Source organism: Taeniopygia guttata, chromosome 15 (assembly GCF_048771995.1).
Source record: "Taeniopygia guttata chromosome 15, bTaeGut7.mat, whole genome shotgun sequence".
NCBI classification, from domain to species: Eukaryota; Metazoa; Chordata; class Aves; order Passeriformes; family Estrildidae; genus Taeniopygia; species Taeniopygia guttata.
The window spans coordinates 11,698,593-11,716,837 of NC_133040.1; the positions used below are offsets into that span (position 1 = coordinate 11,698,593).

At 41.5% G+C, this 18,245-nt stretch overlaps 2 protein-coding genes across 2 annotated transcripts in view; both read left to right on the forward strand.

Annotated features, from left to right (window-relative positions):
- The first annotated feature begins 361 nt into the window (after window positions 1-361).
- ATP6V0A2 (ATPase H+ transporting V0 subunit a2) lies at window positions 362-16,455 on the forward strand. The gene is made up of 20 exons (XM_012578003.5): window positions 362-1,037; window positions 2,367-2,445; window positions 3,432-3,529; window positions 4,359-4,496; window positions 4,840-4,940; window positions 5,602-5,728; window positions 6,502-6,584; window positions 6,922-7,015; window positions 7,334-7,546; window positions 8,085-8,235; window positions 8,902-9,041; window positions 9,770-9,924; window positions 10,636-10,726; window positions 11,038-11,156; window positions 11,583-11,793; window positions 11,930-12,049; window positions 12,543-12,662; window positions 13,874-13,991; window positions 14,380-14,551; window positions 15,414-16,455. The coding sequence occupies exons 1-20, from the start codon at window positions 921-923 to the stop codon at window positions 15,514-15,516; spliced, it is 2,550 nt and encodes an 849-aa protein (XP_012433457.2). The 5' UTR covers window positions 362-920; the 3' UTR covers window positions 15,517-16,455.
- A 594-nt stretch (window positions 16,456-17,049) lies between these two features.
- DNAH10 (dynein axonemal heavy chain 10) overlaps window positions 17,050-18,245 on the forward strand; it is a 51,436-nt gene continuing 50,240 nt past the window's right edge. Inside the window, exons 1-2 of the mRNA XM_030285431.4 lie at window positions 17,050-17,424; window positions 17,733-17,825. Coding sequence (XP_030141291.4) covers window positions 17,232-17,424; window positions 17,733-17,825 — 286 coding nt within the window. The 5' untranslated portion in view covers window positions 17,050-17,231. The remainder of the gene's footprint in view (window positions 17,425-17,732; window positions 17,826-18,245) is intronic.

Consider the following 18,245-nt stretch of genomic DNA (forward strand, 5'->3'; position numbering starts at 1 on the left):
AAATCCCTTGTGCCCACCTATTTTTGGAGCAGTGGGCAGACTTCTCACACTTCTGAGAAGTCATAACCCTTTGGCTGTTTTCACGTGTTGATGTGAAATTCTCTTTTCCAGTTAATGCTTTGCATTGGCAATCTGCTGTGTCTGTATGCAGGGTGCAGGAAACATCTTCTCATTGTTCTTAACTGATGAAATGCAACATTAGAGATTTTTCTTGTGGTTTGGATGGGCCACAAAGTTGAGGACTGGAGCAGTTCTATAAAGACAGGGTGCAGTTGGGGATGTTCAGTCTGGAGAAAAGGTTGGGTGGAGACCTCACAGCAACCTTCCAGTATCTGAAGGGGCCTACAGGGCTCCAGAACAGAACAAGGAGTCATGGGTGCAAACTGAAAGAAGGGTAAGTGAGGTTAGATATTAGGAAGACATTTTTACTGTGGGGCTGGTGAGACACTGGAACAAGTTGCCCAGTGAAGTTGTGGATGCCCCAAGCCTGGCAGTGTTCAAAGTGGAGCAACCTGGGTCGGGTGCGAGGTGTCCCTGCCCACAGCAGGAAGGGCTGGGACTGGGTGATACTAAAATCCATTCCAAGCCCACACGGTGCGGCTCTGGGGGATGGTGCTGTGCAGGGCCGGGACTTGGGCTCCATGATCCTTCTCGTCCCTTCCAGCTCAGCATTTTCAGTGATTCCGTGATGTTCTCTCAGTCCTGCATTTCCCCGTCACACAGCAGCCTCTGAGCGCCGCTTGCCGTTCCCGGTGTCCCCGCGGGCAGTGCCGGAGCCCGGCCCGCGCCGCCGCCGGTTGGGGCCGCGCTCCGCGGCCGTTCCCCGCCCCGGAAGCGGCAGCCGGGCCCGCTCCGCCCCGCCATGGCCGCCCGCGGGCCGCGCTGAGCCCCGCGCCGGAGCCCCGGGCCGCGCCGCCGCCATGGGCGCGCTGTTCCGCGGCGAGCCCGTGTGCCTGGCGCAGCTCTTCCTGCAGAGCGGCTCGGCCTACGAGTGCCTCAGCGAGGTGGGCGAGCGCGGCCTGGCCGAGTTCCGAGACGTGAGTACCGCCGGGGCCCTGTGGGGCGGCGCGGGGCTGAGGGGACCCTGAGGGGGCCCTGAGGGGGCCCGGCGCCGCCGTCGGGAAGGTGCGCGCCTGGCCCTGGTGGGGCGGTGGAAACTGCTTTTATTGCCGCCTTCCCGCGACTCCGCCGGGCAGGTGTATGGCCCGTCTCTGTGTGGCATTCGCCTGAAAGCGGGATCACAGAAGTGTTGGGGTTGGAAGGGATCTCTGGAGATCATCCAGTCCAACCCCCTGCCAAGGCAGGGTCACCCAGAGGGTGACACCGGAACGCCCGGGTGGGTGGGATGGTGGGATGAGTGATGGAGAGTCGGTGTGGAGCTCCCGCCTCCCCGGCACTCTCGGGAGGAATGCTTTGGGATCCCACCTTTCTCACAGCAGTACCTTAAACGGGTTATTTGCAGCGAAATCCCATGGGAGAGCCCCTGACCCACCTTCAGCCTCAGCGTGCGTGCACAGCTGATGGCTCCATCCACCCCACTGACAGACCCACAGAAACAGCTGCTCTGCAGGTTTATTGATAACAGGTTCCTGTTCCTGGAGGGACACTTCATCCTGGAGGAAATTCCCTGCCTGCCTGCCTAGTGTAAAGTTGGGTTGGGCAATAACTAACCACGTCTCTGTGTTGTCTCATCATAATTATACGATCTTTCCTTGCTGAGACTATGGAATGTCTTCCAAACAAACGTTTGAAATGTAGCTTGTAAAATCATTGCTGGGAAGACTTAAATACACGGCTAGTTAGTAAATATGGCATGGAGGAAGAGGCAGATCTGTAAGAATGATTACATGAGTGTATGTTTAACACTTTGGTGTCATTCTAGTTACCTGATACACCCTTTATTGTAGAAATAATGCAATAGTGGTTCTGATTTAATAGCTGGATAACTAGTCAGAGATATTGCATGTTCATATTATGGGGATGTATGTAAGATTTAATATTTTAAATTTAATATTTTAAATAGACTGCAGAAATGCATCACAACCAATTTGTGAAATGGTTCGTTTATTTGAAGTCATTAAGTAATATTTTAAAACTGTCGAAATAAGATTAGGAATGGTTTCTCCAGTAGACCTTGTTGTTTTATTGTTTGATTAAAACTAGCCAATGGCGTGGGTAATTCTGCTTTAATAAAAGCAGCTTTGCTATTTGAAGACTTTGTCATCTTCTTAGGTTTTTGTGCCTTCTCAGCTGACAAGCACAGAGCTCATGCAAATTGTCTCCAGGAAGTTGCAGGAACAGCTGTAGTTTTCTAGGGGAGGTTACTATTTCAAACCCCTAATAAGCATTTTGTCCTTCTCCTTCAGCTTAACCCAAATGTAAGTGTGTTTCAGAGAAAATATGTGAATGAAGTGAAGAAATGTGAAGAAATGGAAAGAATACTTGGTGAGCTTTATTTTCATGTCTGCTGTTTCTGATCTGTGGCATTACCAGAGTGGCACTACTGTGGAGGTTTCAGCTACAGGTTTTTTTAACCCTCACAGATTTTGTAAGCTGTGAAATTTACTTACACTAAATATAGATTTGGGGTTTTTTATGCTCAGAGGTGAAGAACGGTTACTAATGTGTTGCTGATAAATAGATGAGGCTGTTTCAGTGTTTACTACTTAAAAGTGAAGCTTTACTGTGGATATTTCCTTGACTGTAAGATAGTCCCTTTTTCTTCATGTTGTATAACTCAATCCTGTTGATTTTCCAGACACCCTTAAAAATATAATTTAATAATTTAATAATTGTGTTCTCATGGTAGTTAATGAATAGAGAAGGGTAGGCAGAGCACTACAGCCAAGATGCGGATGTCTTCAGTGTATCCCGAGGAAAAGTTACAATTGAAGGATTCCTTTGATTGGAATCTCTGATCAGAGGCACGTGCTGGTCATGCCAGCAGCTATTTTGGCAGCCCCCCTGCCCAGTGTGAGTTGCATTTTGTTGTCAAGGTTGCTTAAGCAGCTTTGTTTGAACACTTTTTACTCCAAACATGGGTCAGTGAGCAGCACGTCTGTTTCTGGCAGAAAGTAACACAGTTGCACCATTAGCAGAAAGTGGGACCGTGCAGCAACAAAGAGGTTCTGTGAAGTGGTAAAAGCTTCTTAGAAAATACTTGTTGGGAAAGAGAAGCCTCTGAAGATTGCCTGCTTCTGCAGACTTCCAAGGCAGGAATAGTTTGTGTGTTTTATACCCACCACTCTTCAAGTTCTTCATTTTTGAAGACTTCTATGTGAATTGTTGCTAAAATTAATGAATAAAATCCAGGGCTTGATGCTGCAATGTGATTAGCACCAGCAAGAGCAGCTGAAGGTCAACTCTGCAGCACTCTAGGAAGTGTAGGCAATGCAGTTTCCTTTCTGATGCTGTTTTTCTTCCCACTCCAGGGTATTTAGTACAAGAAATTAAAAAAGCAGATATTCCACTTCCTGAAGGAGATGTTGCTCCTCCTGCCCCCTTGCTGAAACACATTTTAGAAATCCAGGTAACTCCACTAAAAGATGCCAAAGTCTTGGAACTTAATTTAAGTTGGAAGCTTAATGAGTTGTTATCTTACTACTAAAGATTTAAATTATTGGGGTGTGGTGGGGGCAGGGGGCAGAAGCATTTGTTTTCCTTTTTTCTGATTTTTTGCTGCCATTGTGACTTCAAAGCCAGTGAGGTTTTGGTATTAACACAAAATTCTTGTGAAAGGGTCAAAGCAAACTCAGGGAGTGTGCACTCTTCCGATGTATTTTGATGGATTGGCACATCACACTGTTGCAGGCATATTGTCTGTAGATGAGGTCCCTCAGCCTCATTTATTGCTTTAGTACTTACCTAAGGCTCTTTGTGCATCCAAAATTTCCGAGCGTGTGAGAATTTTACTTGCCCAAGGCTCTGCAGGTGCTGCTCACACAGCAAAACGTGGTGCTGTTGTCTCTGAATGCTTTTTCTGGTGTTGTGCTTGATGTAGAAGCTTGTAAAACACAGATATAATTTTGAATAACATTATGTTTTGTTGTAATTATATTAAAAGAATAAATGGGTATCTTTCACCCTGTGCTACCTGCAGTTCTAATTCCAGGTCTGCATTATTTTGACACAAATGAGGGGCAGAGCAGCACTCTGAACAGGTGCCAGTAGAGGATCAAGTGTACTTAATACAAACCAGTATGTGACACACTGAGGGATAAAACCTCTGAAGCTTTAGTTAATTAAGAAATGGGAAACTCCTAGCACTGTGTCAAATTATTATGTGTTGAAAATGAATCCTACTCTGTTTCGAAAATCCTGTAACTGATTCTGTGTCTTTTCTTTGCTCTGTGTCTTAGGAGCAGCTGCAGAAGCTGGAGACAGAATTGAGGGAAGTAACTCTAAACAAAGAAAAATTGAGGAAAAACCTGCTTGAATTGACAGAATACAAGTACATGTTACAGATCACACAGAATTTTGTCAGGAGAACACCTGAGGTATTACTTGGGGTGATTGACAGGGATTGTTGTTGTGTGGGATTTTTGTGATTTTTCCCTGTAGAATTGCTTGAAAATGGAGGTGAAATCGTTATTTTGGTGCATAAATTGCACTAAGAAATTTACACTGTAATTTTGCAGCACTGACTACAATTATTAAAAGCAGTGCACTTGAGATCCAGGATCTCTCTGTTGCCTGAAGTGAACGCGGAAATGAGTTTTATATTTTTAATTAAACCGTTTACCTAATTACCTTTTCTTTCTTAGAATAATAATGGAATGAGAGGTTGTTTTTTTCTTTTTTTCCTGGAAGCAATGAATGTTTTTTCTTTTAATTTGCTAGTATGAATCCCATTTACATGGAAATTTTGAAGAATTTTCTTCTGTGGAAAACGAGCCATTGGTGGATTACAACTGCACGCACAGACTGAGTGCCTCGCTGGGGTGGGTATGGCATGTGCTGTTTCAGAAGTGCTTGATGAGGGGCTGTAAAGAATGAGTTGTTCTCCTAAAACATGGCCTGTAGTGATTTCAGGTGTGCCAAACAATTTTAGACAGGACAAGAGCCTGGCCCCAATGTACCTTTATAACAGACCCAGATTATTTGAACAGATAAACAGGACAGCACCCAAAAAAGCTGTCACAAAGCTTCCATCAAACCAAGGACATGTGTAAAGGAAAATCTCTAAATCAATACTTCCTTCTGTTGTTTAACTTCTTTTTCTGTGATAAGCATACAGTGTTTTAATCACCTGGCAGTGTAAATGTAACATTAATTATTTTGCCTTTGAAATGCTGAATGGATACTGCTGTCTATGGTGCTGTTATGAGAGGATATCTTCCAAGAAAAAAATAAATAATCTCACTATCACAGAAATAACCAATTAGAAGTAATTCTAGTGCTCAGGTCTGTAGTCTATTTGTTTCACAAATAAAAATTTTATATACCAGTTGGTGTTTTCTATACCAGTTACTTCCTGTTCAGGGTGATGCTTCCTTCCCTAGCCATGGCACATACTTAATTATTGTGGTGATGCACTCTGAATTTCCAATTTTTTTTTTCTTGTAGATTTTGTCTTATATTGAAAATTTTTCCTTTTCCTAGATTCATATCTGGGTTAGTTCACATAGCAAAGATTGAAGCATTTGAAAAGATGCTGTGGAGAGTGTGTAAAGGCTATCCCTTTCTTACCTATGCAGAGCTGGATAAGGATCTGGAAGATCCAGATACAGTGAGTAAACATTGTAGTGATCAGTTTATTTCATTTGTACTTCTCATATGATTTGGAAGAATTGCTGCTCAGGCCTTCCTGAAGTAAATGAAAATGGTTTCCCAGTGTCCTTGGAGGAAAAACTATTTAGAAGTATTAGAATTTGTATGACTTTAGAATTCAAGGTTCTAGAAGTGGGAATTAATTTGTTGTGGTTCAGCTTGAGGAGTGCAGAACTTCATTGTGGAATAGTGGTGACTTGATGATTGGCCACCTTGGTCAAAATACGTGGCAGAAATGGCTGCTTGGATATTTATTAACTAGGTCTGTCCAGTGCATTGCCTTTTAATAACCATTCCACTTGTTCATTCAGTAGTTAAGAATCAAGTATAGCTAGTTTTCTGTGAAGTGTTTTTCTGTGAACTTAGAAAATTAGTTTTTGTAAATCAATTACGGCAGCCTAATCCGTCACCATTTTTTTTCTTACTTGAATTCTAATTTATTACCTTTTTAAAATACTCTTTTCTTACTAAGAATTCTGAGCTAGTAAAATATAATGTCTCATTAATTTTCCCTGGAAACTTTCTGGTTTTATTCTAATGTTAAAAGCAAAGAAAGAGATACTGTCACAATTGAATTTTACTTTTTGATCTTCACTAAATGGATGGAAGATTAATGCTACTAACACAGCTTTTTCTAGTTGTTCAGCTTTGTTATTTAGCTCTATTATTGTGTCACAGTGGAATTGATGGTTAAAACATAATTAATCAACTTTACTTTTTATGTTTTTTTAGGGTAAAACCACAAAGTGGGCTGTTTTTTTAGTGTCTTATTGGGGTGAACAAATTGGTCAAAAAGTTAAGAAGATTTGTGACTGGTAAGAACTAAATCTAATATATGTATATTCCTTTATACTGGGGGTATTTTCTAGTTGTTTTTTCCCCTGCCCCCCTTTCTTAGAAGTGTTGATTTTCATACAAGCATTTGTGTTAAATTTGTTCCTCCCCTTATTGCACCCAGCTCTATAATTACGCAGTGTACAAATAAATATATGAGTCATTTCACTTGCAGCCTTTACCAAGTACAGGCAAAACGCTGCCTCTGAGTTGAACCTGTTCCGTGGTTATTAAGTGGTGCAAATGTGGCTGTGGCAGGGGGTTGGGTGCTGTGTTTTGGTGGAGTTTGGTCATTAACACAGCCCTGTGTTCCTGCAGCTATCGCTGTCACGTGTACCCCTACCCCGACACCACCGAGGAGCGCCAGGCCGTGGTCGAAGGACTCAACGTTCGTATTCAGGATCTTGAAACTGTGAGTAAAGAGCAGATTTCCTCTTGCTAGAGCTGTTGCACCATAGGAAATAATTTAATGAATCACAGTGTTAAATTTGATTTCTAACATACATGCAGCTTTGAAGCTGATGGGACAGTAAGTTGTGTACCTGTCTCATGGAGCACATATCTGTTAAACCTCACAGCACTTGGCATTGCCTTCTGTTTTCAGCAGAGGTTTGCTTGCTCTCCTAAAAACATGACCCAGCACTGGGACACGTACGAGGTGCTCTTGCTGTGATCAGCACAACCACTGTCACATTCTCAGTGAGATCTTTGTTTTTTTCCTCATACAAAGGTGCTGAATAAAACTGAGGAATACTTGCACCAGGTCTTGTATAAAGCATCAGAATCCATCTATACTTGGGTAATCCAAGTGAAGAAGATGAAAGCCATTTACCACGTCCTTAACCTGTGCAGTTTTGATGTCACAAATAAATGTTTAATTGCTGAGGTTTGGTGTCCAGTGGCTGATCTCCAGAACTTGCGCCATGCATTGGAGGAAGGCTCAGTAAGTCATCTGAATGCTCACTGATGCTAAAGCTTTTATCTTGAGCTAACTATGCATGTGAGGAAAGAAAAGAATTATTAACAATAGACTAAAAGTAGCCACAGCTAGATCTGGGTCTCTGTACAAAACAATTTTTTTATAGGCAGAGCCTTTATTTAATGTTGTAAGTAGTGTTTTTTTTTGTCTTGAGTAATTTCTGTATTGGACCTGAGTCCAGCTGGGCCCACAGTTTTATTTGCAGTCATGCAGAAGGTGCCACTTCCCTTGCATTGGTTTTTGTTTTATGAGAGAAAACTGTAATAACAAATCTTTGTTTTATAATATTGTGACTGATAAGTCTCATCTAATATTTGATATGAGGTAAGAATTAGAACACTGTGCATAGTCTGTTTTAGAGGGGGTACAAAAGGATAAATGTTAAACTTGGGGCATAATTTAATTGTGTTTTTGGATCAGTGAAGCTGCTGATAGAGCAGATGTTTTCACTTTGATTAGATTTACAGAGATCTTACACAAATATATCTCTGTCTGTAATTAGAGGAAGAGTGGAGCTACAATTTCCTCATTCATGAATACCATCCCAACAACACAACCTCCTCCAACTTTGATACGTACCAATAAATTCACCTCAGGGTTCCAGAACATCGTTGATGCTTATGGAGTTGGAAGCTATGGGGAAGTTAATCCAGGTTGGTCCTTCTGAAAGCTGAACTCTGAGCTGTGCTGTCATTGCTGCTTGCCTTGATACCTTGCTGAATTGGGCACTGGCAAGGCCAAATGGTGACAGTCATACTGCTTGTTGGTAGCTGTTTTGAAATTTCAGTAGCTTATCAAAAGCACAGTGCTCCAAGCAGCAAGATGGGATTTGGCTTTGCTGAATTATTTTATCATGAAAGGTAGTGATAATAGCTGTATAATTTTTCTTCTGTGTGTTTTACTTTGGGTAAGGAAGATATTTAGGGGAAAAAGCAAAGAGAACTGGTAATGGTAATTGATCTTACTGAAGTGTGGAGCTCATCACTTGAAAAATTCAGCTTGTTGTATAGCCCACTTTAATATATAGTTGTAGCTATGCTGACTGGGTCATTCTGCACAGGAGAATGTACCTTATAATACAGACCTAAAATACCCACAGAGGAAGAACTGTTTGTTTTATTTCCTGGGCTTGTATTATTATCCTCAGAACTGTCAGCTACTGCAAAATTATAACATTGCTACACAATAAATAAACTTTAAACTGAGTTAAATTTTTCAAACTTAAAACCTTTGAGAAATTTAAGTATGGGCTTTGGGGATAATGCAGACAGAACATCATCTGTGTGCTGTGCCTGAAATCTGCTGTGTTGCCCTTGCAGCTCTCTACACCATCATCACTTTCCCCTTCTTGTTCGCGGTTATGTTTGGAGACTTTGGGCACGGGCTGCTCATGTTCATATTTGCACTCCTGGCAATAATGTATGAAAACCACCCTAGGTTAAAAAGAGCACAAGATGAGGTAAAAGGAACTACAAATTGTTTACTTTCCATCCAGCCAGATCATTTGAATAGTGACTTTATTTCTGAAAAGTACTGCTTTTTTTGCATGGGTACTTAATCGGGCATTTTTCCATTCTTTTAGGATTTTCTATGTTAAAAGACCCCATATTCCATGAGATTAATGTAATATTTTAAACTATTCACTTTCCATGGAAGAGCAGAAATAATCAAGTTGTAATGAAAGACTTAAAATTGATGTTTTAAGCTTGTCTTTACTTCTACCAGGGCTACTCAATGATGTGTTTTACAGAATGTCATTACAGTGACAATGTAAGGAGAAAATGGTTTTTCAAATTTCACCTTTTATTGTTTATAAAAAGAGTTGCAGTTTGAAATTTATTAAACTTCACTTAATTTTTTTAATCATATGGATTGGAATGCAGGAACACCTGCATCTCTCTTTAGCATTATGTTCAATTAAGAATGCCTGCAAATGTGTAATTTCTTGCAAAGTAGTCCCAGGAAGGAGATGGCTTTAAAAGACCCTTCCTTAATGTAAGGGTGCTGGTCATAAAAGTCTGAGTGTATGTCATGTGAGCTCATATTCCTTAATGACTGTTGACAAATTTTAGTTTTTAGAAGTCTTTCTGTGTCCAAAAGTGTGATTCTCTTAGACATGTCTAGCTAACCTTTGCTCACATAACAGATGATAATCTCTATTTTTTCTTTTTTCCCCAATACTGACAGATAATGAAAATGTTATTTGAAGGGCGATATGTGATATTGTTAATGGGGCTGTTTTCTATATACACTGGATTGATCTATAATGACTGTTTTTCAAAGTCAATAAATATATTTGGATCTGGATGGAATGTTTCAGCAATGTATGAAAAGGTTTGGAGGTGAGCAGCATGTTTGCTATGCCATTAAACCAGAGATGTATTTCCTGCTGCAGTTTAACCCTTTTGTTCACAGCTTTTCTTGATAGTAAAAAAAAAAAAACCAAAAAACAAACCAACAAAAAGTAGTCTATGTGAATTGTCAAATCTACTTTTTCTCAGAGTGGGATAACCTCACTGATCTGAGGTGTCATGACTCTTTGGTATTTTAGTATTCACAGCTTGCATCTCATGGTGCCCTACAAAACAGGATGTGGCTTCAAATAGTCAAGACCACTGGCTAAAATTTGAACGGGTTGTGTGTGCTGTGATAATGAAAAACTGTATGCAAATAAAGTAGAAACTTTCCCAAATGCAAAACAGAAAAAAGTTAGCAGTTACTCTTTGAATGTTTGACAGTGAATTTTAAGCAAAAGCAAACTGTGAACTTTTAAAATGGAACTTTGAGTTTGAGGAGAATGTGGAATAAAATCAATAAACTTTGTTTTGAAAGATAGTGAATGTAAATTAAGCCCAGATTGTGAGGTTCTAGGTGGGTTTTTTTTTGCTATTGTTGGTATTAGTCAAGACTTTTATGCTTAGAAATCCTTTCACTCTTTTAAAGTGTGACAGTGGGTGAGTTAGGTAAAGGAAAGCAGGAGCAGTGTCCTGCAGAACTGAAAGTATGTTATGTTTTAAAGTGTCAAATCTGAGTGTGTTTTTCTTTTGCTGCAGTGATAAGGATGTGGAATCTAATAGATATTTAGCACTGGATCCAAATGTTTCTGGTGTCTACAATGGAGCTTATCCCTTTGGAATTGATCCGGTTAGTTTCATTCTTTTTTAATTTTCTACTTGTGATGACCAGTCTTTGACCATTATATTTTGGTATGAATATAAGATAAACCTGTATATAAGATAAATCTGACTAGGAAAAAAATACATTTCTGTTTGTATTCTCTGTTCAACAAGACCTTTTCTTCTGACAAGTCGAAGATTGAACTATTTCTACAAAACTCAAATTTCAATTGTGACCTCCATATGAGGTAGAATTCTAGTCCTCAGTAGAAAAAGGATACTGGTTTATTCCTCCTGTTATGGTGTTCTTCAATGCTGGTTTGGTATTTTCTTCTTCAGATATGGAATTTGGCAAGCAACCGTCTCACTTTTTTAAATTCATTCAAAATGAAAATGTCTGTGATCTTTGGAGTGACTCACATGACATTTGGAGTTGTACTGGGGCTGTTTAACCACTTGTAAGTACAAGAAGTTACAGTAATAGCAACATGGTATTTTTTGTCGGGTCTGGAATGGTAACTGTTAATCTTGTAAGAGAAACTGGAATTATTGTTCGAGAACAGAATAAGAGTAATTGTGAAAACTGTTCTTATAAAAAAATGAAAAATTCCTTCACATATGCAAGATGATGGTTCAATAGTATACTAAAAAATCCCAAAACAAATTAATACAAGACTTTATTTCACTTGTTGGTAAAAACTGTAAGAGACATGTATTTTTATTTGTTTCCCCTGAAATACCTGATATAATTTCAATGAATAAAAAGAAATCAACTCTGGATGGTAATCTCAGTCTTACTGTTTAAAAGTGCTTTGTTTTATTGAAATCATACTTGGGCTGTTGGTAAAACTTACTTTTATTTTTTCTACATTTCTACCTTTCAGGCATTTCAAGAAGACCTATAATATTTATTTGGTTTTTATTCCTGAACTTTTATTCATGTTATGCATATTTGGCTACTTGGTGTTCATGATCTTCTTTAAATGGTTGGCATACTCTGCAGAGAACTCCACAGCTGCCCCCAGTATTCTGATACAATTTATTAACATGTTCCTGTTTCCTAGTGGTGAAACACAGAGCTTCTTCAATGGCCAGGTGAGCAATGATCTTCCAAGCTGTTGGAAATTCTGTGTTCCCTATGCAGATAATACTTTGAAGGAAAAGGGGATAGCTTTTCCTGCTTTGGATTTTGTGATCTAATCTAATTTTCCTACCCACCTCCCCCCAACAGGTTCCTCTGCAGAAGTTTTTGCTTAGTGTTGCTTTTCTTTGTGTTCCTGTAATGCTGCTGGGTAAACCACTTTATTTATACTGGTTGCACAGTGGAGGCCGGGGCATAAGAATGTACAGGGTAAGTACTGAAAGGCACTCACACATTTCTTCAGTGTAGGAAATTCAGAATCCAGCTGCTGTTTCATTGCACAGACTATGTCCTTACTGGGTATTTTATGGAATGGGTTGGCTTGGAAGGGAGATTAAAGCTCATATCATTCCACCCTCTGTGGTGGGCAGGGACCCCTCCCACTATCCCAGGTTGCTCCAAGCCCCTGCAGCCTGGCCTTGGACACTTCCAGGAATGGGGCAGCCACAGCTTCTCTGGGAAAACTGTGCCAGGGCCTCACCACCCTCCTAGGAAAGAATTTCTTCTGTATATCTATATTCAGTTTGAACCCATTAGTCCTTGTCTTACCAGCTTCTGCTCAGTTTGGAAACTTTTGGACTGAAACACATAATAGTACTTTGTTCCTCTAAATCATTTTGCCTTTGCCTGCAACTACTTTAAGTAAATTTAAAAAATGATAGTGGCAGCCTGCTTGAGGAGACAATACATTCCCATTTTGCAGAGTGGCTACAAGCTTATCCGAAAAGAAAGTGAAGAAGAGCTTTGTCTCCTGTCATGTCCTGATCTCGAAGAAGGTGTCAGTCACTCAGACAGTGGGCACAGAGAGGGGGATGCAGAGGAGGTAATGTTTTTACTTAGTCTCTGGTTTCTGCCTTCTTAAAAGCAAATTAGAAGTGGGCAGTCAATAGATAAACTGTACACTACCTGCTGAGCAGTTTTGAAAAAATCCAGCTGAGCCTTTACAAAGACCTTGGTGCCCAAATGCAGTATAGTATAGTTATTTGTTGCTATTTTATCATTATTTTTTGGTATTTTCAGACTGTTACAGTAAACCACAACCTATCTGTAGTAGAGAACAGAAAGAGTGTTTTATTTGCAGTTAAGACTCTGCATCTAGGAGAGTCTTCAATATAAAAAAGGTATATTGAAGAATGGGATAAAAATCCTGTTTTTTGTCTGGTTTAATGGATTCTTAGACTTGAGGAAAGGTGGTGACTGTCCAGCTTCCTGTTAATAAGTCTTGGCTTTTCAACTGGACAAAAGTCTTTCTGTGTCTGCAAATTACATCTTGTGATTAGGATTATTGCTAATGGGTTTTGGGGCAGCATTCCTAGTCCCCACCCACTGCTGCTGTTTAGTTTGGGCAAATTTTTAAAGGTCTGGGCAGATTCCACTGATTCCATGTGAATTGAAAGACAAAGAATTGCTTCAGCTTTCTAATGTGCAGAATATGTATAGTTCTTTTTTCACTGGGGTAGTAGACTGTTGTTTCTTGTGTATAGAAAATACAAGAATTATTTGCTCAAAATGTATGATACAAAGTGTTGAAATACAACATTCGGACAAAGTAAGTGTTGAAATTTTCAGTAATATCAATTTTGAAACACGTTATTAGTAACAAGTATTTATATCTTACAGTATTAATGTGGTTATCTTTCAGTAGCATTACTGATAATTACCTCTGCTTTTAAAGATGAAAAAATTGATATTATAAACTTAGAATTTTAATAGAATGGGAATTAGAACTGGTTAGAATACTTAAAGTTTTTAAGTATTAGATCATACTCCTTGTGGAAAACATAAATTGCATTTTTTTAAATCTATCAACAAGGTAATACTGGAAAACTGTAGCATCTGATGGTTTTTTTAATGTTATCTGTATAATAAGGATCTTCTATATGGCACACTTTTTTTACTTGGTATAAAATCAGTTTATTTACCCTTCAGTGGAATTCTTCCTTGTAATAAGGATTTGCAGATGAATGTTTTTGTTCTCTCATGTTTTGTTCTCTATTTTGTTGAAATTGATACAAATGTATTTTTCTCTTTTAGCTGAACTTTGCAGATGTTTTTATGAATCAAGCAATTCATACCATTGAATACTGCCTGGGATGCATCTCTAACACAGCCTCATACCTGAGACTCTGGGCATTAAGTCTTGCTCATGCACGTAAGTGGGGGTGGGTTTTTTGATTTTTTTTTTCCCTACATCTGTATTTTTAATGCTGTTAGAGGGAGGCTGGCCTGTTCCATTGATACTAATTTGAAATACACTTAATTAAAAAAAGCCTATTTCAACTAATCATGATCTATGGAAGCCTCCAAACTAAAACTGTGATTTTATGTAAAATACTGCTCTCAGTAGATCTGATTTTGACATTGAGTGTATCTTTAAACATTTGAGGGGATGGGGGCAGCTCTCTGGGGAGGGTGTTTGCTTGTAGTCCCCATGTTCAGCAGGTGCTCTTCTGTTGGTTAAATGAACAGGTCAGAGTGGCTCAGTGGGTGAAGGCACTCAGTACCAGCATTAATGGTGGCAACTTTCTGGTTTTTATTAGAGTTATCAGAGGTTCTGTGGCAGATGGTGATGAGAGTGGGTCTCCGTGTGGATACGAAGTACGGTGTCTTGCTGCTAATCCCTGTAATGGCATTCTTTGCTGTGCTGACAGTTTTTATTCTGCTGGTCATGGAGGGGCTTTCTGCTTTTCTCCATGCTATACGACTTCACTGGTATGTTCTTTTTTTCTATGTACCACTTCAGCATATACTGGCTTATTAAAGGGGAATTTTTATAGCAAAATTTTAGGTGTCTTATTAAAAGGGAAAGTGTAAAATGCAACAGCCTCATCGCTACTGAAATACGTTTATTTAGTTATAATTAATAAATGGCTTATTAGTTGGATTTGATTGTTCCTCTGGAATATTTTCAGTAGATTCAAATATTGTATTGCTTATGATGCATTTTAACTTCAGCCACATTCACAAAATATAAGTACCTTTGATTTGTAGTACTGCAGCTTTTCATAATGTATAATATTAGTAGCTTGGATAAGTATTTTTAGTTTCAGTCTGCTTCTCTCACTATATGGTTTCAGTCCGTTTATTCGGTTCAACAGAGCATTTCTATCAATGAGTGGGGCTGCCAACTCTTAAGTATTTTAATCCTTTTAGTTTTGCTATCACAAGCTCTGCACTTTGGAGTGGATTCAGAACATGTTTAGTTTGAAATCTGATGAAATTTACAATTTAAACAAAGGTGTATAGTGTCCAAAGACAGGAGGTGGAGCTACGTATATGACAGATTGTCATCATGTTATTGCACGTTTGCAAAACAATTGGCTACAGCTCACTCAGAAACAAATGAGTAAGCCAGAAGTAAGAAATGAGCCATTACAGCCTGGTGTAGTGTGTGTGGGTCTCCTGAGAAACACAAAGTTAGCCTGGAACTGCCATGAGAAGGTTAAATAGATGCACAGAAAACAAGTGAAAATATTGGAGTTGGTTTTGTTCAGCTTCTTGGGTTGCACAGTTCTGTCCCTTGACAACTAATTTTGGATTCACGTACCGATTCTGCTTTTTTGTCTCATTTCAGGGTGGAATTTCAGAACAAATTCTACTCCGGTGGAGGATACAAGTTTACGCCTTTCTCTTTTAAGCACATTTCTTTACATTTTAATAAAGATGGTGCATTGTAATTTGGCTGCTGTCAGCAGAAATGTTTGGAATTGCCTGCAAACAACTGTGGAACTTGCCTATGAATGGTTTCTTGTGCAACAAAGTGGTTTTCACTGATTGCCTTATAATGCAGCCAAACAATTCTGTAAAACATACCTCCCATAGAAAGACATAGCAGATCTGGAGCATCTTGTAAATATATAGATATAAAATGTACATTTTCTTGATAAACTAATGTTGTAAATTAATTTTATTCTTAAAAAAAAAAAAAGTTACTGCTTGTTCCGAAACCCATGTAAGCATTTTTTTTTAGTCTCCTTATTTTCTTGAATGGTTACTTTTAAATTATTGGAAAGACTTTTCATTATATTAAGCATTCATTACTAATCACATACTTAACCCAGCTGCATCTTATGCACTTTGGGAACTATTCAACAATGCAATAGAAGCAATGTCTGTTTTCAGTCTGTATTCCAGGATGATTATGAACTGTAAGTTTATACACACTGATGCAATGAGCTTTTTTTTTGGCCGTATTTAAAATTGCACTGGAAACGTTATCTCTTCATTCTGGGCTCTACCTAGGGTTACTACTTTAAGCTTTCGGAAGCCACACTGATATTTATATTTAACATTATGGAAGAAGGCAGGATTTACAAGAATTACTCCTCGTTTTTTCCCCTGTAGCGAGGAAAAACTTTTGCACATGAAATGAAGAATTGGCCTCGATCCCTGTTCCTGTTAGGCTCTAAGGACACACAAACAGCACTTCCTGATAGTGTAGACCTAATTTATACTGCATTAGGTGGACAGGGGTAGTTTTATATTATTTTTGTATCAGTGTGAAAATGGGGATATTGCCATGATATTTTAACATCTGTGCCATACGAACAGCACAAATTAAATTTTGCACTTGTTTCATACGAATTCCCAATAAAGCCTCGTTTGCGCTGTGCCGAGCGCTGTGTTTTTCCGTACCCTTTTCCCTGCCTCAGGCGCCGCTTTTCCCGTGAGGGGCGGCCGGTGCCGGGGAGAACCGGCGGGCACTGAGGGGAACGAGCGGGTGTGAGGGGCGGCCGGTGCCCGGGGGAACGAGCGGCCGTGAGGGGCGGCCGGTGCCCGGGGGAACGAGCGGCCGTGAGGGACGGCGGGTGCCCGGGGGAACGAGCGGGTGTGAAGGACGGCCGGTGCCCGGGGGAACGAGCGGCCGTGAGGGGTGGCCGGTGCCCGGGGGAAGGAGCGGCCGTGAGGGGCGGCCGGTGCCCGGGGGGACGAGCGGCCGTGAGGGGCGGCGGGTGCCCGGGGGAACGAGCAGCCGTGAGGGGCGGCCGGTGCCGCGGGAACCAGTGCTCGTGAGGGGCGGCCGGTGCCCGGGGGAAGGAGCGGCCGTGAGGGGCGGCCGGTGCCCGGGGGAAGGAGCGGCTGTGAGGGGCGGCGGGTGCCCGGGGGAAGGAGTGCTCGTGAGAGGCGGCGGGTGCTGCGGGGATCCAGCGCTCGTGAGGGGCGGCGGGCACTGAGGGGAACGAGCGGCCGTGAGGGGCGGCTGGTGTGGAGAAGAAGGAGCGCCCGCGACGGGCGGTAGCGCGGGGCTGGCTCTGTCCGGGAGCACAGCCGCTCGAGGCTCCTCCTGAGGCGGGCACGGAGCCTTCCGAAGCGGGCTGAAGGCGGGCAGCAGCCGTCGCTCCGCCCCGCACCGTTGCCGTGGCCACCGGGAGGTGTCTGGCCGGTTACCGCCATGAGCCTAAACGACGTGCAGGTGCTGTGGCTGCGGGACCGAGCGCTCTCCCTGCTGGGTCTGAGCGATCCGGCGCCTTTCGAGGAGCTGCTGAGCCGCGGCGAGGATGCGCGGGTCGTGCTGCGCTTCTTGGGCCTTGGCGGAGAGGGCACGGCGCTGCTGCTGCTGCGGGCCGAGCGGCCCGGCCCGGCCGGTGAGGAGGGGGTGGGAGAGGGTCCCGCTGCCCCGGCCCGCTGAGCTCTCCCTGGGCACTGCCTGGCCCCAGCTCCCTCTTTCCCCCTTCCTCAAACCCTTCTTGTTCCCATCTGCTGAGTCGCTGCCCTGACCTCTGTTTTCACCCCTTTTCCTGCCTTTCCATACCTTGGGTTCGGCTGTGTTCTCCTGAACTCCCTTTATCCCACCCATTTCTAGAATTTTGTTCCCTCTGTTTGTGGGATTTGCATCATCCCTCTGCAGTGTTATATCATGTTTTCCTCCCATTTTGCATTTGTGCGCTCGCAGGTGGCACAAGTGAGCGTTTCTATGTGGCTTTTAATGAAATTCCCGAAGAGTTTGTGTCAAAATCTACTGTGTATTTTCTGAGAGACACCAAAGGTATGTGCCCTGAAGAACTGCAGCCTCAGCGTTTCCAGTTTTGCATTAAATAGCACTTCCCATTGTGAAGATATGATAGAGACGAGGACTCAGGATAGTGCATATCTAACTTATTTAACTGGGTAGGAAAACACTCAGAATAGAGCCAGGGTTCGGGATGCTTTGTTATTTAACAGCATTTCTGTGCAAGATTTTCTTCCTCTGTCTGTACAGTAAGAGTTCAAATCAAGCCACTGTTCTTTTGAGCAGAAAACTATATTCTGATTATCAAGCTGAGTTGTAAAGACTTAAAACCAGGTGATGATGCTGAACTGTTTTTCTGCCTTTTCTGAAAAAGCATTTGCACTAGTAAAACCAGTACTAGTTTTGAGCATGACTTGCACCAAACCTAATAGTGCTTTATTAGAGTTTTAATTTATT